At 57.3% G+C, this 24,050-nt stretch overlaps 2 protein-coding genes across 2 annotated transcripts in view; one reads left to right on the forward strand and one right to left on the reverse strand.

Annotated features, from left to right (window-relative positions):
- ATG9B (autophagy related 9B) overlaps nt 1–4,719 on the forward strand; it is a 10,418-nt gene extending 5,699 nt beyond the window's left edge. Inside the window, exons 6-14 of the mRNA XM_032245018.1 lie at nt 408–1,162; nt 1,339–1,492; nt 1,717–1,896; nt 2,471–2,707; nt 2,920–3,053; nt 3,209–3,305; nt 3,485–3,608; nt 3,694–3,835; nt 4,003–4,719. Coding sequence (XP_032100909.1) covers nt 408–1,162; nt 1,339–1,492; nt 1,717–1,896; nt 2,471–2,707; nt 2,920–3,053; nt 3,209–3,305; nt 3,485–3,608; nt 3,694–3,821 — 1,809 coding nt within the window. The 3' untranslated portion in view covers nt 3,822–3,835; nt 4,003–4,719. The remainder of the gene's footprint in view (nt 1–407; nt 1,163–1,338; nt 1,493–1,716; nt 1,897–2,470; nt 2,708–2,919; nt 3,054–3,208; nt 3,306–3,484; nt 3,609–3,693; nt 3,836–4,002) is intronic.
- A 28-nt stretch (nt 4,720–4,747) lies between these two features.
- NOS3 (nitric oxide synthase 3) overlaps nt 4,748–24,050 on the reverse strand; it is a 21,130-nt gene continuing 1,827 nt past the window's right edge. The window contains exons 3-26 of the mRNA XM_032245017.1: nt 23,614–23,762; nt 23,240–23,402; nt 21,833–21,924; nt 21,605–21,746; nt 21,198–21,337; nt 20,920–21,094; nt 19,937–20,038; nt 19,155–19,349; nt 18,963–19,036; nt 18,643–18,787; nt 18,300–18,404; nt 13,489–13,556; nt 12,991–13,107; nt 12,720–12,894; nt 10,905–11,037; nt 10,708–10,786; nt 9,996–10,183; nt 9,299–9,471; nt 8,778–8,988; nt 8,598–8,685; nt 6,889–7,010; nt 5,975–6,123; nt 5,464–5,658; nt 4,748–5,361 (exon numbers count right to left, since the gene is read on the reverse strand). Of these exons, the coding sequence (XP_032100908.1) occupies nt 5,200–5,361; nt 5,464–5,658; nt 5,975–6,123; nt 6,889–7,010; nt 8,598–8,685; nt 8,778–8,988; nt 9,299–9,471; nt 9,996–10,183; nt 10,708–10,786; nt 10,905–11,037; nt 12,720–12,894; nt 12,991–13,107; nt 13,489–13,556; nt 18,300–18,404; nt 18,643–18,787; nt 18,963–19,036; nt 19,155–19,349; nt 19,937–20,038; nt 20,920–21,094; nt 21,198–21,337; nt 21,605–21,746; nt 21,833–21,924; nt 23,240–23,402; nt 23,614–23,762 (3,342 nt within the window). The 3' untranslated portion in view covers nt 4,748–5,199. The remainder of the gene's footprint in view (nt 5,362–5,463; nt 5,659–5,974; nt 6,124–6,888; nt 7,011–8,597; nt 8,686–8,777; nt 8,989–9,298; nt 9,472–9,995; nt 10,184–10,707; nt 10,787–10,904; nt 11,038–12,719; nt 12,895–12,990; nt 13,108–13,488; nt 13,557–18,299; nt 18,405–18,642; nt 18,788–18,962; nt 19,037–19,154; nt 19,350–19,936; nt 20,039–20,919; nt 21,095–21,197; nt 21,338–21,604; nt 21,747–21,832; nt 21,925–23,239; nt 23,403–23,613; nt 23,763–24,050) is intronic.

Raw genomic sequence — 24,050 nt, forward strand, 5'->3', positions numbered from 1 at the left:
CCCCCCCCGCCCCCCCCCGCCCCCCCATCAGCTATTCTGTTTTGTGTGTACAACTGAGAGGGCCTCAGGGTCTTAAAGAGCTGAGAAGCCAGTCCAACGTCTGGAGCCATCACCAGGAAGCACATGACTACTGATAACATGAATGGCAGGGCTGATGAGGAACAGGGCAATTTAGAAGAGGATGAAGGAAGTAGGGCGGGAAGTGCCCTTGTTAGTGACAGGGTTAAGGGAGGGCAGAACGGGAAAGGTGGGAGAGGGGGACGATGAGGGATGTAACTTGGCCATGGTAAGTTTGTGGTGGCGAACTCAGTTTGCGGGTTTTCAAGCCGTGCACTTGGGGATGTGGAGCTTGAGCATCACTGTGGAGAGGAATGGGGGTCGCTGGCTCTCATCAGTCCCCCTTTCAGGAGGAGCTGAACTCGGTTCCCTGGGCAGAGGTGCAGTCCCGTCTCCTGGCGCTGCAGAGGAGCGGGGGCCTGTGCGTGCAGCCGCGGCCCCTGACGGAGCTGGACGTCCACCACCGCATCCTGCGCTACACCAACTACCAAGTGGCGCTGGCCAACAAGGGCCTGCTGCCGGCCCGCTGCCCATTGCCCTGGGGAGGCAGTGCCACTTTCCTCAGCCGCGGCCTGGCGCTCAATGTCGACCTGCTGCTTTTCCGCGGTCCCTTCTCGCTCTTCCGCGGGGGCTGGGAGCTGCCACACGCCTACAAACGCAGCGACCAGCGGGGCGCCCTGGCAGCACGCTGGGGGCGCACAGTGCTGCTGCTCGCCGCCCTGAACCTGGCGCTGAGCCCGTTGGTGCTGGCCTGGCAGGTGCTGCATGCTTTCTATAGCCACGTGGAGCTGCTGCGGTGTGAGCCTGGGGCTCTTGGGGCACGCCGCTGGTCCCGCCTGGCGCGCTTGCAACTGCGCCACTTCAACGAGCTGCCACACGAGCTGCGCGCGCGCCTGGCGCGCGCCTACCGCCCCGCCACCGCTTTCCTGCGTACCGCTGCGCCCCCCGCGCCCCTGCGCGCGCTGCTGGCCCGCCAGCTAGTCTTCTTCGCGGGCGCGCTCTTCGCCGCGCTGCTTGTGCTCACCGTCTATGACGAGGACGTGCTAGCCGTGGAGCACGTGCTCACCGCCATGACTGCGCTCGGGGTCACCGCCACCGTGGCCAGGTGCGATGGCAGATGCCCGGGGTGGTGGTGTGTGACGACGGTTTCTCTGATCTGGTGCCATGTGAGGTTTCCCCCCTAATCCTTACCTCTCCCACCACCGGGGCCCTGTAACCCAGCATCCCGCCGCGCGTCTTCCTAACCGCAGGCCCCTTCTCCCCACGCATACCGCCCTTCAGGTCTTTCATTCCCGAAGAGCAGTGCCAGGGTCGTGCGCCGCAGCTCCTGCTGCAGACGGCCCTGGCCCACATGCACTACCTCCCGGAGGAGCCCTGCCCCGGCGGCAGGGACCGCGCGTACCGGCAGATGGCGCAGCTGCTGCAGTACCGAGCGGTGAGGGTCCGCGCAGGGCGGCGGGCTGCGGAGGAAGTTGGGTCTGTCTGCGCCTAGGGTCTGTCTGGGAGAGGACATGAAGCAAAAGGGCTACCCCAGGAGTCTAGGGAGAGACTGGGTGGGAGGCTTCTTGCCCTGGCCAGGGTCGCTGGGGGTTGCTTGGTCCTGATATCGCGGGTGGGACCCTCAGCGACCCTTGTTCAGCCTCACCGCTGCTTCCCCAGGTCTCCCTCCTGGAGGAGCTCCTGTCCCCCCTCCTCACCCCACTGTTTCTGCTTTTCTGGTTCCGCCCTCGTGCCCTGGAGATTATCGACTTTTTTCATCACTTCACTGTGGATGTGGCTGGGGTTGGGGATATCTGTTCCTTCGCCCTCATGGATGTGAAGCGACATGGCCACCCTCAGGTCAGAGCCGTGCCCTGGCCCTGCAGGGTTGGGCTGGGTGGGATTTTGCTTGCTTCTTGGGAGCAGACCTGGGTTCCAGCCCTGCCTCCGTTGCTTGCCACCTGTGCCCTTAAGCGAGTCACTTCCCTTCCCTATGCCCTCATGCCCTCGTCTGTCAGATAGTGACAATGGCAATGTGCCCTCCAGAGCACAGCCGAGGCCAGGCTTGTGATGACACAGATAATGTCTGTGGAGCCCATAATGGAGCTGCTGGCATGTAGTAACATTAGGAAATGGGAGCAAAGAATCCCCTGGGGGCCGAGGAATGGGCTTGGCCCATGGGTGGGGCTGGACCAAGGACTGGTGGCTGGACCAAGGGTGTCAAGACCACCCTGGGCAAAGCACGGAGGCTCGGCCCTATCCCTGAGCTGGGTCTAGACCCTGGTTCTGCTCTGATGCTGTGGTTTTGGTGATGGCAAACAAGTCCCCATCATGCTCTGTTTCCCTCATATGGAAAATGGGGCCGTGTTTCCTGTCCCACCTAACGCCGTAAGCTGGATGTCCTTAGCACCTGAAAGACTGTCCTTGTTCGCAGTGGCTCTCAGCAGGGCAGACAGAGGCTTCGCTGTCTCAGCGTGCGGAGGACGGAAAGACTGAGCTTTCTTTGATGCGGTTCTCCCTGGCGCATCCTCTCTGGCAACCCCCAGGGCACAGCTCCAAGTTTCTTGGGCATCTCCGGGGCCGGGTACAACAAGATGCAGCTGTCTGGGGCGCCACCTCGGCTCGCAGCCCCCGCACCCCGGGGGTGCTCAGCAACTGCACCTCACCCCTGGTGAGTCCCAAGCCTGGCCTCCCCTTCTGCCTTCGCCCCCCAACTCCTCCCCAAACCCTTCCCCTATAGCCTCACCTTGGGTGGTAACCTGCCTCCCTGGCCCCACCCCCAGCCTGCTCTCCTGCCTTCTTTAGGCCTCCCCTTCCTCCCCACTCCCTTTCTATCCTCTCTTCTGACTCCCTCTTTGGCTTTCCCTTCCCTCTTGCGCCCAGCCTGAGGCCTTCCTAGCCAACCTCTTGGTGCACCCTCTCCTGCCCCCGAGGGACCTGAGCCCGACAGCCCCCTGTCCAGCTGCGGCCACAGCCAGCCTCCTTGCCTCCATTTCCCGAATTGCCCAGGACCCCAGGTGAGGAGTGGAGGCTAAGATGCAGGGGTGTGGGGGGTGGGGCTGATCCTCTAGGAGGGAGGAACTGGGCACTGTGGGGGGATTCAGAAGGGAAGCCCTCTGGGGTGTGGCGGGAGGAGGGTATGTCTTTTGACCTGCTTCATGCTGTGTTCCAGCTGCGTGTCCCCAGGAGGCACTGGGGGCCAGAAGCTGGCCCAGCTCCCAGAACTTGCTTCTGCTGAGATGAGTCTCCATGCCATCTACCTGCACCAGGTGAGCAGAGGGTGCCCGAAGGAGAAATGTGGGGAGAAAGCAGGTGAACAACATGGAGACTGAGGCAGGGGTGGAGTCCGAGGGAGGGCCTAGCACAGCCGCAGGAGGAGGTTGAAAAGCCTCTGCCTCTGGGGCCCTGCCCTCCTTCGGGGCGGCCCTCATTCCTCCTTTTCATGCAGCTTCACCAGCAGCAGCAGCAGGAGCCATGGGGTGAGGCTGCGGCCTCCGACCTGTCCAGGCCCTGCTCCAGCCCGTCACAGCCACCCTCACCTGATGAGGAGAAGCCATCCTGGTCAAGTGATGGTGAGGAGGGCGGGGCCTGCAGGCGGCAGAGCCTGGTGGACACTAGGCATCCTGGCACTGCCCAGCTGATGGCCTTTGTCACCAGGCTCCAGTCCTGCCTCCAGCCCCAGACAACAGTGGGGAACCCAGAGGGCCCAGAATCTGTTTCCCAGAAGGTTTCAGGTGACCAGAGACACCCAGAAGGAGCCTGGCCAGGCCTCTTGCACTGACTGAGAGGATTCCTCAGGGTCAGTATGGCCTCCTGTGAGGGGAGGGAGAGAGGGCTGCATAGACAATTGGTTTGGAGTCAGACTTGAATGGATGGGAGCGGTGGTGGGCATTCAGGGTGATGGGGGCAGTCATCTCTGGAACCTAGACCCCTAGACTGCTTGCCATGAGCCTTCTCCTCCCACAGGCGCCTTGGCTTCCGCAGCCACAGGAGATTGGAGGGTGGAGTAGAAGAACAATGGAGCCATCACTAGAGGCCCCGTAGATGACAGGCCCAGGTGTTTTAGTGGGGCAGGACCTGGGAGTCAGTGAGGAACTCGCCCCCAGAACAGAGAAAAGGTAGGAGAGGAGATGCCGAGGGCAACTGGAAACAAGTCTTAGAGATGGTCCCCATCCGGAGGGGAGAAGGGGACACACTCGCAAGTGCAGCGTGTCCTGGAGCAGCTGCCTGGGAAGAAGTCCTCCAGTTTCCTCCAGGTGGGGGACAGAGGTCAAGGACTAGCCCGAGCTAAATGGAAGGGCGACAGTGAGACAGGTGGGCTTTAAGGCTGTGGATTCGTTGTGCTGGTGGTCACCAGCAGCACTTTCAGGTTCCTGGGGGCTTGCAGGGGATGGGGACTTGGGAGTGGTGATGTTTTGGACTTCAGCATGGGTGTGGTATCTGAGGGAGTGGGTTGGCCCCCTGTGCTGTATGAAATAAGCAGTAAAGCTTGCTCATGGCTGTTGCACATCTCTGTGACTCTTGTTTCTGGCAGCCCCCACTTCTGGCAGCTGAGTGCTGCACTGCCTTCTCCATCATGAGCCTGAGACCTGCAGAGAAGAGCTGCCCAGACTCGCTGGAAACCATGTTTTAGAGTGCAGGGTCAAGTGGAGTGCAGGACTCCCTGTCAAAAGAATAACCCCTTCCCCTCCCCCCCACACAACTGCACGGGTTAAAACAGAAATCTTGTCATTTTATCATTGTAATCCACATGGGCTAGGTTAGGCGCTTTAGTAGTACTCATAACATCTGGCACAGTCTCTTAAATCTTCAATAATAAATACTTGATTTAGAGATTAGACTTTACAGGTAAGATACTCCTGAGAAAGGTAAGGGGAATCTAACATTTGCCTAAGAAACAGGAAGAGGGTAGGAGTAGGCCCTGGATACCGCTGCTGGAAGGGGCCTTCCAGATTTAGGCGGGCCCGGGTGGGAGGCAGCAGGCCTAGAGAGGGAAAGAGGCGTTTTGCTCCTTCCTGGTGGAATAATGCTGAATCCTTGCAGCCTCTGGACAGATGTGGGAAGGCACCACCTCAAGAAGGGAGGAGCGGGGCTTGTCCTGGTCGGGCGGACCTGAGTGCCGCGGCCGCTCTCCAGGAACTGGAAGGGAAAGCCAGGTGGCTCTCAGGGGCCATTGGTGTCTGAGGCGGGCAGGTCGAACGCCCAGGGCACTGCGCCCCGCAACTGCCGCTCCTGCAAGGAAAAACTCTGGGTGCGTATGCGGCTTGTCACCTCCTGGGTGCGCAGCGTCAGCCCAAAAATGTCTTCGTGGTAGCGTTGCTGATCCTGTCGGGAAAGTGCGCAGTGGATGAGAACCCCAGTCGGAGACCTGAGCGGGAGCCCCGCACGCCCTGGGCCTGGTCCCCGCCCTGGCCCGCCCCTCCGCACCCGCAGCACGCCGATGACATCGCCGGCCTCATCCAGCTCCATGTCGCCCTCCGTCGCCAGGATGCGCTGCACGGTCTGCAGGACGTTGGTTGCCATGGTGACATCGCCGCAGACAAACATGTGGCCCCGCTCAAGACACAGCACGCGGTGCACCTCCGCAGCCAGCTCCGTCCTTAGGATGTCCTGCACGTAGGTCTGCAGGGCGGCGGTGTTAGGACGGGTTCTGGTGGGGTGGGCGCGGGGGCGCAGCCTGGGGCTGCTGGCTGGCCCTGGGTGTGAAAGTCTCTGGAGCCCACCAGGTGGGGCCTGCGTGCCCTGGGTGGGTGTCTAGAGGGGCAGCGCCGAAGGGGAGGGGCTGGGGGCGGGGCGGGCCTAGAGGGGCCGGGGCACGAGGGTGGGCTGGAGTGCGTGCTGGTGGTTGAGTGGTCGTGGGAGGCCGCGGGAGATCTCTGGTCGGTCGTCCCCTCTTTCCCTATCTTCAGGTTACCATTGCGCCCTCAGGGTCTCATACCTTGGGATTGTCGGGTTCCCGGGAGAAGGCGGTGAGGACTTGGCCAAACACCCCGCGCTGCTGGGCGTCCTGCACTTCGTCGCGGTAGAGATGGTCAAGTTGGGAGCATCGGCAGCCGAACACCAAAGTCATGGGTGCGGGCTGCAGCCCTGCAAGCAACAGCGGCTTCAGAAGGTCCTTCTCCCAGGCACAGGGCCAGCAGTGCCTCCCCACTGGCCACCATCGCCGGGCCTGGCAGCCCAGCGTTTTGGGCTGAAGCCACCCTTACTTTGGCTGTTTTATCTCTAAGAGCGTGCAGAATGCTTTCACAGAGACCCTGCACATGCCTGATTTACAGAAGGAAGGGAAGCGCAGGTGAAGTGATTTCCTTCATGTAGGTGGCCCCTGGTGGAGCTGCGCTAGAATGTGCGGCTTAGGACTCAGAATTCTATGCCCTTTGCATTGTGTGACATTGCAGTCCCCTTTCTTGCTCCCACACCATATTCTCCCACACCATATTCTCCCACACTTTTAACTCTCCTCCCAGTCACAGCCCTCTTCTTTTGATTGACAGACTACCCTGGGCACCCCATGCTCAATCTGAACACCTTGGAGCATTCCCTAGGTCTTGGACGGACCCTGGTCAGCTCTGGCACAGTCCAGAATTCACCTCGGGCAGTTCTTCTTTGAGTCTTAGCCCTATCCCTTCCAAAATTCGATTTTCCTTTGTCCATAATCCAGTCAACACCTACTATGTGCCAGGCACCAGGCAGGCAGACACACAGGGCCCAGCCCTTGCCTCAGTACCTACCCTCCCCTCCATCTCTTGAGCATCTTTTCAGCTTCGTGGCCTCCATTTCCTGCCCTGTCTTTCCTATCTGTTTCTTGCCTTCCAGCTACACCCCTCTAAGCAGTCCTCTAGTCCCCAGCCTCACCTTTGCTCTCAATGTCATGCAGCCGTTCCTGCCAGAATCCCCGGAAGGGGGCAATGCCAGTGCCTGGGCCCACCAGGATGCAGGGCAGGCTGGGATCGGGCGGCAGCCGGAAGGAGGGAGCCCTAGCAGGAGAGATACTCCATCAGGTCCCCTTTGCCTTCCCTGCTCCCCTGTTCTCACCATGCAGGGCGGGTGGAGCCAGGAGAACCCAAGCTCTCCTGATAAATGAGGTGATATTTGTGAAGTCCTTAAAGCAGTGTTTGGCTCATAGTAAGCATGATGGGTTTATTAAAAGAACTCTGGGCTCATGTCTGTAATCCCAGCACTTTGGGAGGCTGAGGTGGGAGGATTGCTTGAGCCTGGGAGTTTGAGAGCAGCCTGGGCAACATAAAGAGACTTCCCATCTCAAAAAACAAACAAACAAAAAAAACCTCTGTTTGCTGAAACTCCTTGGATCTGCAGTTTCTGGAGATTGTGCCAAAGGAAATATAGTTCATTTTGGCTTGAAGAATACTCAGATGACTCAGGGGATTTAGAAAATGTGGGGAGAGTGAAAGACATACTTTCAGTTCATTATGGATTCACAGAGTGCATTTATTTTAAATGCCCTTAATAGTGGTATTTAGTTTATGTTCAGTAGATCGGTACAGTTTATCTGCAATTTAGCCGCCTGGGTGGATTGGAGTCACCAGGCCCAGCTGATGTCAGCCTAGGAACTATTCTCAGTCCTACCAGGACTTTTGGTTCCTGGCTGTGAGAGAGAGTAAGACTTCTGGACACAGCATGAGGGGAGGGTCTCTTAAAGTCCTTCACCTTCGGGCTGGGTGCAGTGGCTCACACCTGTAATCCCAGCACTTTGGGAGGTCGAGGCAGGAAGATCATGAGGTCAGGAGTTTGAGACCAGGCCAACAGGATGAAATCCTGTCTCTACTAAAAATACGAAATTAGCCAGGAGTGGTGGTGCACTCCTGTAATACCTGCTACTCGGGAGGCTGAGGTAGGAGAATTGTTTGAATCTGGGAGGTAGAAGTTGCAGTGAGCTGAGATTGCACCACTGCACTCCAACCTGGGTGCCAAGAGACCTTGTCTCAAAAAAAAAAAAAAAATTAGCTGGGCATGGTGGTAGGTGCCTGTAATCCCAGCTACTTGGAAGGCTGAGACAGGAGAATCTCTTGAATCCAGGAGGTGGAGGTTTGCAGTGAGGCGAGATCATGCCTCACTGGATCATAGACTCCAGCCTAGCAACAGAGCATGACTCCGTGTCCAGAAAAAAAAAAATCCTTCACCTTCTTTGAGCCCTCGGTGACACCAAGGCCAAGGGTGGTCTTTATCCTACCTAGCAGTTCTCCCTGGAGTGAGGATATAGTGACTGCAGTTTCCAGGTGCCATGCGGCCCCACATCAGACGGCCCGGGGACAGAGAGAGGAACACGGAAACTGCACTTTCAGAAAGCCACAGGGCCAGCTGGTTTGATCCCAGCTCTGGCTCTGGGAGCTGTAGATTCAGGACAAAACTCTGAGTCTAAATGAAGGAGAGAGCCAAAGCTTAGCCAGGGTTCTGAAGTGACCTAACGACACCACGTGCTTGGCATGTTACAGAGCTCCCTCCTGTTTCCAGTGACACTCCTCACCAGTGATGCTCCTCACTCCTCAGCAAAGCTGCCACCCTGCCCCTGGGCAGCTCCCCACCGAGTCCTCCATCTCACTTACCCCCGGATGAAGCAGGGCACAGGGTCTCCAGGCTTGAGTTGGCTTAGCCAAGTGGAGCAGACTCCATAGTGCAGGGGGCCCAGCCCATCTAGGGAGTGGGGAGGAGAGGCTGGTGAGGGGCCAGAGAGGGGCCTGTCCCACCCCTGTTGTGGCCAGGCCTGCTCCTGCTAGTTGCCTCACCCTGGGTCCTGTATGCCAGCACAGCTACAGTGAGGTGGATCTCTCCTGGGTGGATGCTGGGTGCTGAGCTGACTGAGTAGTACCGGGGCTGCAGCAGAGGCAGCTGGGTGAGGAGCAGTGGGGCAGGCAGTGCCACCGACGGGAACTGCTCCAGCACCTCCAGCAGCGTGGGGCAGCGGAACCACTTCCACTCCTCATAGCGCCGGGGATCCTGGCAGGGCAGGATGCAGTGGGTTAGGGGCCCCATAGCCCTTCCTAGCGACCTCCTTTCTTCACTCCTCCCCTGCTGAGCCTCCTTAGGGGTTCTCCCTCCTCAGTTCAGGCCAACAGAGCTTTCTCTAAGACCTGGAGAATCCAGATGTGAATTCCTCCCTGGGGAGCTGGGTCTTAAAGCACCAGTGCACGTCAGTCAGGAGAAGAAAGTCCAGGGAGGACCTTGCATGGGGGTTTCCTGCCACTGGGGCCCCCGCCCAACTCATCCCATCTCTCTAGCCCCTGTGCCTCATTGGGGGGGCCCCAACCTGGCTGAGGGCCTCCAGCTCCTGCTGTTCCCTGGGCTCTTCTGCCAGGGTGCTGAGCAGCCGCAAGAGCTGAGGACTGGGTGGGGAGGTGATGTCCAGGAAGAAGGTGAGAGCCTGGCGCAGTGTGCAGGGGGGCAGCCGGGGGTCCCGCACCCAGCCAGGGGGAGGGCCACCTGCGGATGGTGCACGGGGAGCTGTGAGGACAGGGCCTAGCAGAACTGCAGTGCCTGGGCTGATGTTTGCATTTTGGGGACTGTTAGGAGCCTGCCCTTGAGCTGCTGATGGGCCTGTCTGGGCAGCCTCAGTGTGTTGTTTGGGGGCCCCTGGCTGGACTGGGTTGGTCTGGGCTCCTCTGCCTCTGACCGCACCCATCCTTATTTTAAATAAAGCCCAGGCACTCATGTGGCAGCAAATAGCCCCAGTGCCAGCTCCAGAGCAAGCTAGATTGCCAGGGGAGCCTTGGGGAGGAGCCTGGAGGGAAGGGACAGCTTTCCGGTGGGGGTGCATTTGAGGGTGTGTGGATGGCCCAGCAACAAGGGCAGCCTGGCATCAGGCAGCACAGTCAGCACTGACCCCAGCTGCTGAGCTGTGGAGGAGTTGGCCACGCCCTGGATCCTGAGCTCCAGGAGGCCTGGGGCTCGGGGTGGGGCTGTACATGGGGTCGGTGTGCCCTGTCTCGTCCCAGGCTGCCCCTCACCAGGGCTGCCCTTCTCCAGCTGCTCTACTGCCACGGGCTCAGTGGGTGCTGGTGGGTCCTCCACGCGGCTCAGCAGCGCCTCCACAAGGCCGGGCCGGTTGGGTGGGCAGATGCCTATGTGGTCCCCTGGCTGGTACTGCAGCCCCTCCTGGCCTCTGGTGTCCAGGCGCACCAGGATGGTGGCCCGCCTGGGGGTGGGAGAGGGGCACTTATGGGGAGTCAGGGAGGGGCCAGGGTGGGAGGATGTGCAAGGAGGAGGATCCAGGGTGCGGGTGTGCGGGACAGGTGGCGGGACTGTATGTCGGGGGTGGGGTATGGGATGAAGAGGGTCCAGAGTGTGGATGTGTAGGACAGGTAGGAGGGGCAGTATGGGGGGAGGAAGATCCAGGGTGTGGGTGTGCAGGACAGGTGGGGGGGTGGTATGGGAGGGGAGGAGGAGGGTTCAGGGTGCGGGTGTGCAGGACAGGTGGGGGGATGGTATGGGGGTAGGAGGATCCAGGGTGTGGGTGTGCAGGACAGGTGGGGGGTGGTATGGGGGGAGGAGGATCCAGGATGTGGGTGTGCAGGACAGGTGGGGGGCGGGATGGGAGGGGGGGAGGAGGATCCAGGGTGTGGGTGTGCAGGACAGGTGGGGGGGCAGTATGGGAGAAGGAGGGTCCAGGGTGCAGGTGTGCAGGACAGGTTTTGGGGGTGGTAAAGCTGTCATCCTCACGTGGACTTGCTGCTTTGCAGGTTTTCCACTGAAAGGATTGTAGCCTGGAACATCTTCCGCCTGTGCACGTGGATCAGACCTGGGGGGTCAAGGGGCAGCCTGAGCTAGGGAGCAGGGCCTGGCCCCTGAGTGTGTTAGTCCTGGGGTGGGGGGGTCCTCAGAGAGCCAGCAGGGTCAGGGTGAGGGCAGGGCCGCACCTGGCAGCAACTGCAGGCCCTCGGCCTGGGCGCTCAGCCGGTACCTCTGGCGCTTCCAGCTCCGTTTGGGGCTGAAGATGTCTCGGGCGGCAGCTTTGGCATCCTCTCCCACACAGAAGGTCTCACAGGCGGCCTGAGGGATAGGCTGGTGAGGCTGAGGATCTTCTGCCACCAGGGAGCACCCTAGTGGGGAGCCTGGATGGCTTGACTGCCTGTTGCCCTGGGGGGTTGGCAGCCCTAGCGGCTGAGGCAGGGGCCAGCGACAGCACCTTTTCTGCCAGCCCATTTCATGGCTTGGCTGTTGGGCCTAGGGACCTGGCTTGCTCCTCCTCTGCACGTTCTGATTGGTGTCATCGTTCTTTATCTGGTGAGTGTTAATCCCGTGATCTGAGAAGCAAAGTGCTTGGCACACAGTGGCTCTGTGAAGACGTCTGTGTGTTCAGACCTGCACTCAAATTCCAATTCCTGTACGTACAGATACATGCCTCAGTTTCCCCACCTTTACATGTCATTGGGTTCTGGTGAAGATTAAATGAAGTACTTTATGTAAAGCCCTTAGCACAGTGTGTGCAGATAGTAAGTGCTCCTGGGTAGGGATGCACAATTCAGGTGGCAGAGGAGGCCCCACCGGGCAGACCCTGGGGAGGGTGTGAATCCTGTGCACTCCTGGTCAGGCACAAAGCTTGGCCAGTCCCAGGCTTGAAATCCAGGGCTCACCGGTGATTGGCTGAGCCTCATATCACCAAGTCCCGTTAATCTTTCTTTTGTGGTGCGTGTGAAGTCTTCTATCTCTTCCTTCCTCAGCTCCCTCCCTTCCTTCCTATCTCCACTGCTGCTGCTCTGGTTAGCTCAGCCTTCCTGCTTCTGGTTCAGTGATGCTCTAAGCCATTCTACGCCTCTGAAGTCCTATTCCCAAAACTTCACGTTGTGGTCTCATCCTGCTCCAATGGCTCCTTTAGATTAAATTCTTTAAGTTTTATTTTCCATTCCCTTCTTCCCAATTGGGGCCTATGTGTTTCTCTACCTGACCTCCCCCTCCTTAGCAAAACTCCCCCCTCCCCCAGGCAGCCCTCTCCCTCCCCCTCCTGTTAGTATGCCCTCCTCCTCCAATCAAGGCAAATTTGCTGAGCTCCAGCCTGGGCCCCAGGGGAGCAGCACTGCCTTGAACAGTGTAGCACTGGGGAGATGGAGCCCCTGTCAACTGGAGACACAATCCCCAGGCAGGCAGTGCTGCCCCTGAGGAAGCCCAGGTTTAAAAAGCCACAGCCCCGGCCCCGGGACCCACCTCTCCCTGCACTTGCTCTCCTGGCCCTGGACCAGTTCTGTGGTGCAGGCACCGCCCCAGGCTGTCTGGCTTCTCACTTCCTGTGGCTTCTGTGCTGGCTTCAGCTTCAACCCTTGCCTCCGTCTGACATTCTCTCCATCCCTTCCTTCTCCCTCCATCCTGCCCGTCCCAGGTGGGGTGCCCTGCCCTGCACCCCTTCCCTTTGTGTGCTCACTCCTGGGGCCCAGCCTGGGCCTGGCTGAAGCTCCCTCCTACCAGGGCTGTGCCTGCTGTCTTTTGGCTGCACTTCTGCCTGGGCTAGGCACCCCCTGTGGTCAGCAGGGCCAGTTGTCCTCAGCCCCTGACCCAGAAGAGCTGGCTGTGCCATGGAGAGATGACGGTGGATTTTGGAAGGAACAGGAAGGGACCAAAGAACCAAACAGAATCAGGGCAGCAGTGAGGCCTCCAGCCTCAACACTGCAGGCCCAGAGGAGGCATCCCAGGTGGGAGTGAGTCAGAACAGGGGTGGGGCAGGGCGGGGCTGGACTCACCTGGAAGGCGGCCTGGGCCCAGCCGCGGAAGGCCTCCTCTTGGCCACACAGCTCGTCGCCCTGGCCCAGCTGCAGCAGCCGCTCCCCGCCCAGTTCCTCCAGCCGCGTGTCCACCGCTCGAGCAAAGGCGCAGAAGTGGGGGTACGCCCGGGAGCCCAGCCCGAACACACAGAACCTGGGGTGCAGGGGTTGTCACTGGAGCTCCCTTCCCAGCCCACATTTGCCCAGGCATCTTGCCCATCTGTTGCTCCCCTCTTGATGAGGCCCCGACCTGAGGGTGCCCAGGGCCCCTGCACTGTCTGTGTTACTGGACTCCTTCCTCTTCCGCCGCCACGAGGACACCAGTGGGTCTGAGCAGGAGACGCTGTTGAAGCGGATCTTATAACTCCTGGCAAGAGAGGACAAAGATGAGGTTGTCACAGGGCCCTGGAGACACAGCCCAGGCCCAGGGACAGCTGCAGGGTCTCTGTCTCTGCGACAGGAAAGGCCCTGCCCTTGGGAGCGGCTGAGGGCCGGCATCCCAGGGGACTCTGAGCCTGGGCCCTGCCATGCCACACCCTCCTCTCTGAAGGAGACCTCAGGATGGGGCTCTCAGAAGCAGGCAGGTCCAGATTGCCGCTCCAGCCTGGAAGGAAGGCCATCCCGGAGCCCTGGTTTTGGGTGAGAAAACGACTCGAGGTACAGAGGGAGAGCTCTTCAGACCCCTGTTCGTTTGTGCCTCCAAATGCCTCAGCTCCCCCAGCTCCTCTGAAACTCTTGCCCAACTCACTTGTGCTGCTCCGGCCTCGGGGAGCTGTTGTAGGGGCCGGACATCTCCATCAGGGCAGCTGCAAAGCTCTGGCGAGGCAAGTGTTGGCATCAGGGTTAGTTTTGTTTCATTTCAAACTACATAGAAGTTTAAAACTGTACCAACTGGCCCTTATTATTAGTGATTTGTAGCTTTTAATTGTTATTTGTTTTGAAATTTTCAAAAGCAGTCTGACATTTTTGAAAAATTACAGAAATGAGGCGAGGTGCGGTGGCTCAGGCCTATAATCTCAGCACTTTGGGAGGCTAAGGCGCGCAGATCAGGAGGTCAGGAGTTCAAGATCAGCCTGGCCAGCATGGTGAAACCCCGTCTCTACTAAAAATACAAAAATTAGCCAGGCGTGGTGGTGTGCGCCTGTAATCCCAGCTACTCGGGAGGCTGAAGCAGGAGAATTGCTTGAACCCAGCAGGCAGAGGTTGCAGTAATCCAAGATCATGCCACTGCTCTCTAGCGTGGGTGACAGCGAGATTCCATCTCAAAAAAAAAAAAATAATAACATTACAGAAATGAGTAAAGTAGTAAGAGAAAGACTGCCCTATCTTCCCTTCAGGCATATCACTATTGACAGTTGTTAGCCTTGCACCTTCCAGCCCTTTTTTTCCTTGTACTTACGTACATGTGCATATTTATAGTTTTTTTCTAAAAATAAAAGTGGTACTTTACTTCCTTGCATTTATTTATTCCTTGCATAATTTATTGCAGATATCCCTCCAGGTCAACACATCAATATTGACCTAAGTATTATTATTGCTTTTAGATATGGGTCTTGTTCTGTTGCCCAGGTTGAGGTGCAGTGGCTTGATCATAGTTCACTGTAACCTCAAACTCCTGAGACTAGATTTTTCTGCCTTCCTCGTAGCTGGAACTATAGGTGCATTCCACCACACCTGGTTAGTTTTTAAATTTTCTGTAGAGACAGGGTCTCGCTGTGTTATTTAGTTTGGCCTTGAACTCCTGGGTTCAAGGGATTTGCCTACCTGAACCTCCCAAAGCATGACCTCATTCTTTTTAGTGTTTACATCATACTTGACTTCACTGAGACAGAAGGGCAGCAGGGTGGTCTGGGAACAGCGCTCCCTCAAACGTCCTTGTACGTGTGCCTTGCTCCTCTTTTTAAATACTTCAGCCAGGTAATCTTTAGAGGTGGAGTTGCTGAATCCCCATTGCTGGGGCGCCGGATCATCCTTGCAGCAGCAGGGGAGGCGGCAGCTCTTTCCTCACTCCTGGCCAGCAATGGCTAGGGCCAATCTATCCTGCGTTAGTGGATTTCATGGGTGGACAAACTCAGTTCCTTCGGTGGTGTTCTGGTCTCTAACAGACATTGTTCAGGCGGCCCTCCTCCAAAGACTGTGGGCCTGTTTGTGCTGCCATGAAGCGGCAGCGTGTCGCGGACCTTCCAGAGGGAACGAAGCTGGAAGGAAGCGCATCTGGTGCTAAACTGCAGATGTCTCTGGGTGGTGGTTCCCATGTTTGCCATAGTTAGCAAGTACGATTTGAATTTAATTTTTGAATGTTTTGTCAGCGTGCAACACAAGTCCAGAGGCACGCACATGTTGTAAATGTACAGCTCTATGGGTTTTCACAAACTGAACACACCTGTGTAACCGGCATCCCATCAAGAAACATTACCTGTGGCTGGGTCCAGTGGCTGACACCTATAATCCCAGCACTTTGGGAGGCTGAGGCGAGTGGATCACCTGAGGTCTGGGGTTCAAGAGCACACTGGCCCACAGGGTGAAACCTGTCTCTACTAAAAATATAAAAATTGGCTGGGCGTGGTGGCAGGTGCCTGTAATCCCAACTACTCGGGAGGCTGAGGCAGGAGAATCGCTTGAATCCAGGAGGCAGAGTTTGCAGTGGGCTGAGATGGCGCCATTGCACTCCAGCCTGGGCCTGGGTGACAGAGTGAGCCTCTGCCTCAAAAAAAAAGAAAAGAAATATTACCCACATCCTAGAAGCCACCTTTGTGCCTCCTTCCTGTCACTGCCACCCCCACCCCAGGGGGTGACTAACTCCCCTCCTAATTTCTAACTCCATGGATTAGTTCTGCCTGTTTCTGAACTTTATTAAAGTGAATCCTGTAATACAGTATGTATTCTTTGGTCTGGCTTTTACTCTTCACATTTTTTGAGATTCACCTGCATTGTTGTGTGTGGTTATATTTTGTTCACACTTAGTGCGATATGGCACTTGAATATACCACAATTTATCACTTTTTGTCAATAGTCATGTGACTTATTTCCAGTATGGGGTATTATACACAAATTTGCTATAAATATTTTTGTTCTTTTTTTTTTAAAGACAGAGTCTTGCTCTGTCGCCAAGCTGGAGTGCAGTGGCGCAATCTCGGCTCACTGCAACATCCGCCTCCTGGGTTCAAGTGATTTTCCTGCCTCAGCCTCCCCAGCAGCTGGGATTACAGGCATGTGTCACCATGCCCGGCTAATTTTTTGTAGTTTTGTAGAGACAGGGCTTCACCATGTTGGCCAGGATGGTCTTGATCTCCTGACCTCGTGATCTGCCCACCTCGGCCTCTCAAAGTGCTGGGATTACTAGAGTGAGGCACTGCGCCTGGCCTCTGCTAATATTTTTAGTGAGTATACCCTATTTTCTGTGAGCTGTATTCCTAGATTTATTAAAAACTTGGGATAAAATTAATATAAGTTGAAATGTACAGATCTTAAAGGTACAGTTTAATTTGCTTGTCTGTTTTGGAGTTTTATTTATTTGTATTTTATTTTGAATCAAAGTCTTGCTCTATTGCCCAGGCCGAGTGCAGTGGCGTGATCTTGGCTCACTGAAGCCTCCACCTCCTGGGTTCTAGCGATTCTCCTGCCTCAGCCTCCTCAGTAGCTGGCACTACAGGCGTCCACCACCATGCGGGGCTAATTTTTGTATTTTAGTAGAGACAGGGTTTTGCCATGTTGGTCAGGCTGGTCTTGAGCTCCTGACCTCAAGTGATCTGCCCACCAGGGCCTCCCAGAGTGCTGGGATTATAGGTGTGAGCCACCACGCCTCGCCTTGCATTTTAATTTTTTTAAAAAGAGAAAGATTAAACATACATCTACCCTATGACCTACCAATTCTACTCCTAGGTATTTATCCAAGAGAAATAAAAACATAAGCCCACAAAAGCCGGGTACAAGAATGTTCATAACAGCTTTATTCATAATAGCCCCGACCTGGAAACAGCCCAAGTGTCACCAACAGGAGAATGGATAAACAAACTGGGGATATTCACACAATGAACACCACTCAGCAGCAGAATGAGTGAAATACTGAGTCACGTAACAACACGGGTGCGCCTCGAAAACAGACTCAGCGGGAGACGCCGTAACACTGCGTGCTTCCATCTAGGTGCTGTCCTAGAGCAGGTGAAACTAACCTATGGTGACAGACACTTTGGCAGGGAGACAGACTGGGAAGGGATGCACGTGAGAAACTGAGGGAACTTTCCAGGGTGATGGAAATGTGCTATACCTTGTAAAGGCTGTGGGTTATATGGGTATTCATACACCTTTATACTTAAAAAAAAAAGTCAATTGCTGGTGCTATTTTTTTAAAAAAAGGTAGGGCAGAATGAGGGCTGAAATAGACAAGAAGGCAGCAAAAAGGCTTTCATCAGATTTAGGCTTCCTTAAGATACTGACGGCCAGGTGCGGTGGCTCACGTCTATAATCCCAGCACTTTGGAAGGCCAAGGCAGGTGGATCGCTTAAACCCAGGAGTTAGAGACCAGCCTAGGCAACATGGCAAAACCCCATCTCTACAAAAAATACAAAAATTAGCTAGGCACTATGGCACAGCCCTGTGGTCCCAGCTACTTAGGCGGCTGAGGTGGGAGGATCGCTTGAGTCTGGGAGGTTGAGGCTGCAGTCAGCCATGATTGTACTACTACTGCACTCCAGCCTGGGCCAGAGTTAGACCTTGTCTCAAAAGGAAAAAAAAAAAAAAAAAAAAAAAAAAGAGTTCCCGGGAGGTACTTAGTGCTAATAAGGGCTTTAACACTGAGAAGCTGAAGCAGGTAAGAACCAGAAATGAACCTAGCCCAGGGCAGCTCAGAGACATCTAAGCTGGCAAGAGAAGGCATTCAATGGTGGTACTCTAACTTTGTGTGTGTGTGTGTGTGTGTGTGTGTGTGTGTGTATTTTTTTTTTTTAAGTGAAGTTATCTAATCTACGTGGGCATCTAAACAGCGCTCTATTTCTTTTGTTAAAAAGGAGCCTGAGGCAGCTGAGGCAGGAAGATCACTTGAGGCTAGGAGTTCAAGGTCAGCCTGGGCAACATACATAGATTCTCAAAATAAATAAAACAAAGAAAAGAAGAAAAGAAATGCTGGAATAGTGTTGTAGGTGTTGTAAATTACAGCTTTATGGATTATCACAAACTGAACACACCTGTGTAACCGGCATCCAGTAAGAAATATTACCTGCATCCTGGAAGCCGCGCTCGGTGTATCCCTGTTTTTCTTATTTCTCAATGCCTGAGCACAGTCTAACCTCTTGGTCAGCCAGGACATGCCTTTCTTGTGTTAGAAACTTGCACTGATAATGGAAATGAGTTGAAGGGAGGAAGCCTCATGGGTAGGCTGGGAGTGTGCCTTGTGTGGGGTTTCAGGCTGGGGAGGGGTGTCTCTTGGCATTTCCCTTTCCATCCTGGTGTGTGTGTGTGTGCCCAAGTGTATGTGTGTGTGTTGGGCAGAGGTTCCTGCCCAGTCACTCCAATTTTGAGTCTCTCCTCATTCCCAGCAGCCCCTTTCCTGGAAATTCTTACCTCTCCATTCTCTGGGGGATCCCCATTCCCAAACGTGCTGGTTACCACCAGCACCAGCGTCTCGTGTTCGAGGGACACCACGTCATACTCATCCATACACAGGACCTGTGGGTAGAAAGGCAGATGTCCTGGGTGCTGTGACCCCCTGAGGCCCTGTCCTCCTCATTCTAGCCTTTCTGGCAGTGCAAGATTCAGGCCCCAACTTGATTTCTGAACACCTGTGGTTCTGGGGTTCCTCATGAGTTCTGACTTGTAACACTTCCTGTCCTCCCAGACACCCCTGAAGATGCTGATAGAGCCCCCTCTTTCTATCTCCCTGCTCCCCTGGGGGCAAAAGCCCTACCCGGGGGTCAAAAGCCTTCCGGAAGAGTCTCCCCAACTGCTGTGCATAGCCCTGGGCCCGGCCGGTCTCAGAGCCATACAGGATTGTTGCCTTCACTCGCTTTGCCATCACAGTGCCCATGAGCGAGGCGGAGATCTTCACGGCGCTGCGGGCAAGGGAGGCGTCAGGGTGTCCCAGGTGCACAGAGGCAAGACCTTCCCAGGCAAGGGTCCAACCCCCTCACAACAGGGTTTTGGGGTACTGAATGGTGGGCCCAGAACACTGCTAGGGCAAGGTCCCCCCAGGGTTGTAGGGAAGGGCGGTGCTCCTGGGGTACCCACTTGGCCACTTCCTTAAAGGTCTTCTTCCTGGTGATGCCGGTGCCCTTGGCTGCACTCCCCTTCCAGGGGTCTGGCTGCAGAGAGGTGATAGGGTTGGGAGGGGAGGTAAAGAAAAGGAAAGGTTACAAGTCCCTAGGGGCTGCTCAGAGTTAGAGCTGGGCCCAGGTGGGCAGAACCGGTTAGGGTGTGCACCTGGTAGCGGAATGCAGGGGACAGGAAATAGTTGACCATCTCCTGATGGAAGACAGGAGTGAGGCTGCCTGAGATGGGGGGTACGATCCAGGCCCAGTCTGCAGGGCAGCCCCCCCTGGCCTTCTGCTCATTCTCCAGGTGCTTCATGAAGGAGGCTGTGGCAGCGTGGTGGTCCACAATGGTCACTTTGGCCAGCTGGCAGGGGGAGAGAGGTGGAGAGGCTCAGACCAGGCCCACAGAACTCGCCCATTCTTTCTCTGCCACTCCTGTCACTCCAAACCACGTGTCCTAGGTCACCGCACATCTAACACATCCTGTGTCCCCTCAAACCAGTGTCACCCCAAGCTGCATCCTGCATGGTCATGCTCCAAGTTCAATGTGCAACAGCAGCTCTAGTCTCCAGCATCTGTATGCCTGCCTCCAAACCAAATAGCCCGCAGTACTCAGCAAACTACCACTCCTGGCGTGCCCTCGATCCTGGTATTAGTTTCCAGGATCCAGTGGGTCCCGCAAACTACAATACCCAATGTACCCTGGGAATCAGCATGACCTCGCATGCAGTAAACAACAAAGTCCCTGGCACACATTAAGCCACCAGATGACAGCACATTCCCTGTCCCAGAACTGCAGGCCAGTGTGCGCCATGGCACTGGGAATGTGGAACTTCTTCCGCCTGTCGGATCCTGCCCAGTTTCTAAATGCCTCCCTCTCCTCCATCCCCTGCCCCTGCTTCCCCCGGCACCCGAGCCCTTTGCCTTCCTGGCCAGTCTGGGCCTGTGCACCTGGTAACTGTGCAGCACAGCCAAGTTGATTTCCACCGCTGCCTTGTCTTTCCACAGGGACGAGGTCGTCCGGGTATCCAGGTCCATGCAGACAGCCACGTCCTGGGGCAGGAGGGTGCATGGCATCAGTAGGGACAGAGGTGATGGGGGTGGGGGTGGAGGCTATATCTGTTTCCCATCATGGCTGGAAGGAGTGAAGTGAGTGGTGGCCATTCGAACGCCTGGCTGCTGAGTGGGCTGGTTCGGGTTTTTGCCTGCGAAGGCATCTCAGAGCAGAGAGGGACCTTGGGCCAGTCACTTATCAGCCCCAGGCTTTAATTTCTCATCTCAAAAATGGGTCTTAACCCTTTCTGAGTCAAGGTCCTCTCTGAGAATCTGATGAAACCTCTAGAGTTATGGGTCTTATACCTGGAAAGACAACTACACGTTCACACCCACCCCCATGCACCCCTCACCCACCCACTCACACCCACACCCACCCACAAACACACACACACACACACACACACACAAACCCATACTCTCACACTCACCCCTACACACACCCACACTCACACCTACCCCCACACACACTCCCACACTCCCTACACAGACCCACACTCACACACCCCCCCTACACACTCACATCTACACATCCACACCCACCCCCACAAACCCACACTCTCACACCCTCTACACACACCCACACTCACACCCACACACACTCTCACACTCACCCCTTACACACCCCCACAAACCCACATACACCAAGCCCCACAACCCCACACTCTTACACTCACCCACTCACACCCCCACACACCCCTCTCACCCCTACCCCTCTGCCCCAGCCTCAGTGGCTCCAGAGCTGGTCCTCAGTTCCCATTTAGGAGGCAGCCCTGGCCCTGCTCTGATTGTCCCTGTGGCTGGTGTTTTGGGGATGGAGTGAGAGCCAGACCCCACCAGGGCAGGGACACTTGGTGGCTGTGCCGCAGCCCATCCCTTACCTCCAGGATGTTGTAGCGGTGGGGGTCACACAGGTTCCTGGTGCCAATCTCAGTGCTCATGTACCAGCCACTGAAGGGGGCTGCGGGGAACTCCAGACCCCCAATTTCCAGCAGCATGTTGGACACGGCCGGGAGGGCGTACCAGCGCAGGCCCAGGGCTGCGAACCACTCCAGCCTGGGGGTGTTGGGGCATTGGATCAGCACTCCCTGCAGGCTCTCCTCGAGGGGCTCAGGGACGGCCCCCTCCATCCCACCCAGCCAGTCCCTTTGGTGCTCACGTGGGGTGCTCCAGGGGCACCTCAAGGACCAGCTCGGGGGGCAGAAGGAAGAGTTCTGGGGGTTCGTCCGGGGCCTGCAGCAGCAGGGGCAGCACGTCGAAGCGGCCGCTTCCTGGGGTCCAGCCGTGCTGGATGCAGAGCTGTGGGGAGTGGGCCGGGAGGGGGAGGCCTGGGGCTGAGCCTCATGCCCTTCTCAGAGACCTCTCCATCCACCATCTCTTGCCTTCATCTCGGGGACCCCTCACTGGTTGCGTCTCCATGCCCATCCTGGCACCCCTCCTTTGGCGTTTTTCATCCTTCCTCTCACCGAGGCTCCCCTCTTCCTGCCTGATCCCCCGAGCCTTCTTCCACTGGCTTCCTCATTCTCCACCTTGGGGAGACCCTTGTGGATGGCTCTCAGTGCCCACCTCAGTGATCTCCACATTGGCCGGGTCCCCCCGCACAGAGCCGTCCTGCTGCCGGTAGCCCGCGTAGCGCACCAGCTGGCTGTTCCAGATTCGGAAGTCTCCGCGGCCAGGGCAGCGCTGCGGGAACACTGTGATGGCCGAGCTGGCATGCGTGGGGAAAGAGCTGGTCAGCACCCCGCCTTCCCTGCCTCAGGGGAGAAGGCTGGGCCTGGCGTGGGGGACACTCACCGAAGGTTGCCCCGGTTGGTGGCATACTTGATGTGGTTGCAGATGTAGGTGAACATCTCCTGTGCAGACCTGCAGTCCCGGGCATCGAACACCTGAGCCAGCCGAGGCAGCGGGAGAGGAGGCAGAGGAGAGAGACGGGGTCTTGAGTATGAGCCCCAGAGGAGCTGCTGGTGAGGGGCAGGGGCCCTGGTTCACCCCACGGCGTCCTCCTGACCACTGGCATCCACACTGATCCCTTCCTGCCCTGCTCTCTGACATATGTAGCACCCGGCCTGCTCCTCATCTCCTCCCTGCGCCAGGCGTCTCCCCATCCCTACAGAAGCTGACCTGGTACCCAGTACCGAGGACGGACAGCCTCTGCCAAACTAATGCTTGGGTTAGGCACCAATGGATGTCTCAAAGGCTGCCTAGGAGTGTGGGCAGCAAATCCCCATGATCCATTGCACTCAAGAAGGGACAGGTGACCCCAGGCAGCCGTCTGATTCTCTGAGAATCACATGGATGATGGGAAGGGAAGGCTGCACAGGGGGCCTCCTGGGACGCTGCTCGTCCTGACATTCTAGCGCTTGGAGGAGCTGTCTTGGCTGGCTGAGTGGAGGCCCCAGGAGGAGGTTGGGAGGTCCCACTCCTGCCTGAGGGAGGAGGAAACACGTGTCAGTGACAGGGGCAGGGGAGTGGCAGGGAGGCAGCTCTGAGAGGGGCCCACTATGGCGGCTCAGAGGGATCAAAGTTGACCTAAAGCTTTGAACGACTTAGAGGGTCAGGCAGGTGTCAGATCTGATTGTTTTTATTTTACTCGAAACTCCTTTGGGATTCACTAGGCACGAGGCTTTATTCCAAACTCTTTGGCGGCCAGTCCAGTGGCAGAGAAAGAGGTCAAGGCCGTAGGTGCAGTTCCCCCATGGGGCAGCTTGCTTCTTTTAGTGCCGTGGGCACAGGCTGTTCTAGTAATTGAGGCCAGCCCCGAGTCTGTGGGCTGGGGTGTGAGGGGGGTGCGGGCCGGGGCAGGGGACCTGGGGGGAGCACCGGGTGTGGGTGAGGGGCTGTATTGGGCTGGCCTGGTGGGAGAAGCAGCAGCCAGGGCTTTTCCAGGAGGCTGCTCCTGCTACTGACTGCACCCACCGCCCAGGGAAGCTGCGCCCAGCCGTCCTCACCGTGGAGGAGGCTGGACGTTCTCCCCTCCTCCAGCCAAGGCGCCACTGTAGGGCTTAATAACCAGGTCTTTACTACTGGACTGAGGTTCCCCTGGGTGCTGAGGGTGGGGCAGCCCATCTACCTTTCTAGTCTCTAAGGGAACAAGCAGCGATCTCCTCCACTGTTTGGGACCCCCTAGTCCCTGGGAAGCCTCAGGAACTGCCCGCCACCCTGCTCCCCTTTCTGTCCTGCCCGAGGTCTCGCTGGCCGCACCTGCAGCTTCCCCCACTGGATCCGGCCCACACAGCGGGGAGCGTTGCGCCAGGCCTGCTTGGCCCCGAACACCAGCTCGCTCTCCCTAAGCTGGTAGGTGCCTGTGGCTGCCACCTCGGCTTCCACCTCTTGAAGCCGCTGCTCGTGGGCCTGGGAGCCGCTCCTGGGGAGGAGGGGGTGGGAAGGGGAAAAGCAGGAAGTTGTGTGGGACAGGGAGGCCCGCCCCCAGGCTTTGTGCAATGCTTGGGGGGTGGGCTGGAGGGACCCACGTGGTGTTAGGATTTGGGAAGGGAGTGAGTCATGCGGGAGGTTGTCAAGGGGTTTCTGGGGCCTCAGTGGGACCAGGGAGGCTGTGGCATCCGGGAAGCTGTCACCTCTTGATGGAGCTGTAGTACTGGTTGATGAAGGCCCGGGCCTGACTCAGCAGCTGCTCAGGGGCTGTGGGGCCGGGGGAGGGCCGGCCCTGCAGTTTCCTCGGAAATACCAGGGAGCCCAGGCAGCGTCTTGGGGTGCAGGGCCCATCCTGGGTCAAGGGAATGCAAAGGTCAGGACAGGCCAGGGTGCAGGGGTGGGACAGGGTGGAGGGGGAGGGAGAAAGTGTACAGTGGTGGGATGGGAGGGAGGGAGGAAGGGTGCAGTGGCGGAATGGGGGAGAGGGAGGAGGGGTGCAGGGGTGGAATTGGGGAGAGGGAGGAGGGGTGCAGGGGTGGAATTGGGGAGAGGGAGAAGGGGTGCAGGGGTGGAATGGGGGAGAGGGGATCCAGGAGTGGGATGGGGGAGAGGGAGGAGGGGTGCCAGAGTGGGATGGGGG

The sequence above is a fragment of the Sapajus apella genome, unplaced genomic scaffold, assembly GCF_009761245.1.
Source record: "Sapajus apella isolate SASKATOON/1434 unplaced genomic scaffold, GSC_monkey_1.0 scaffold56, whole genome shotgun sequence".
NCBI lineage: Eukaryota > Metazoa > Chordata > Mammalia > Primates > Cebidae > Sapajus > Sapajus apella.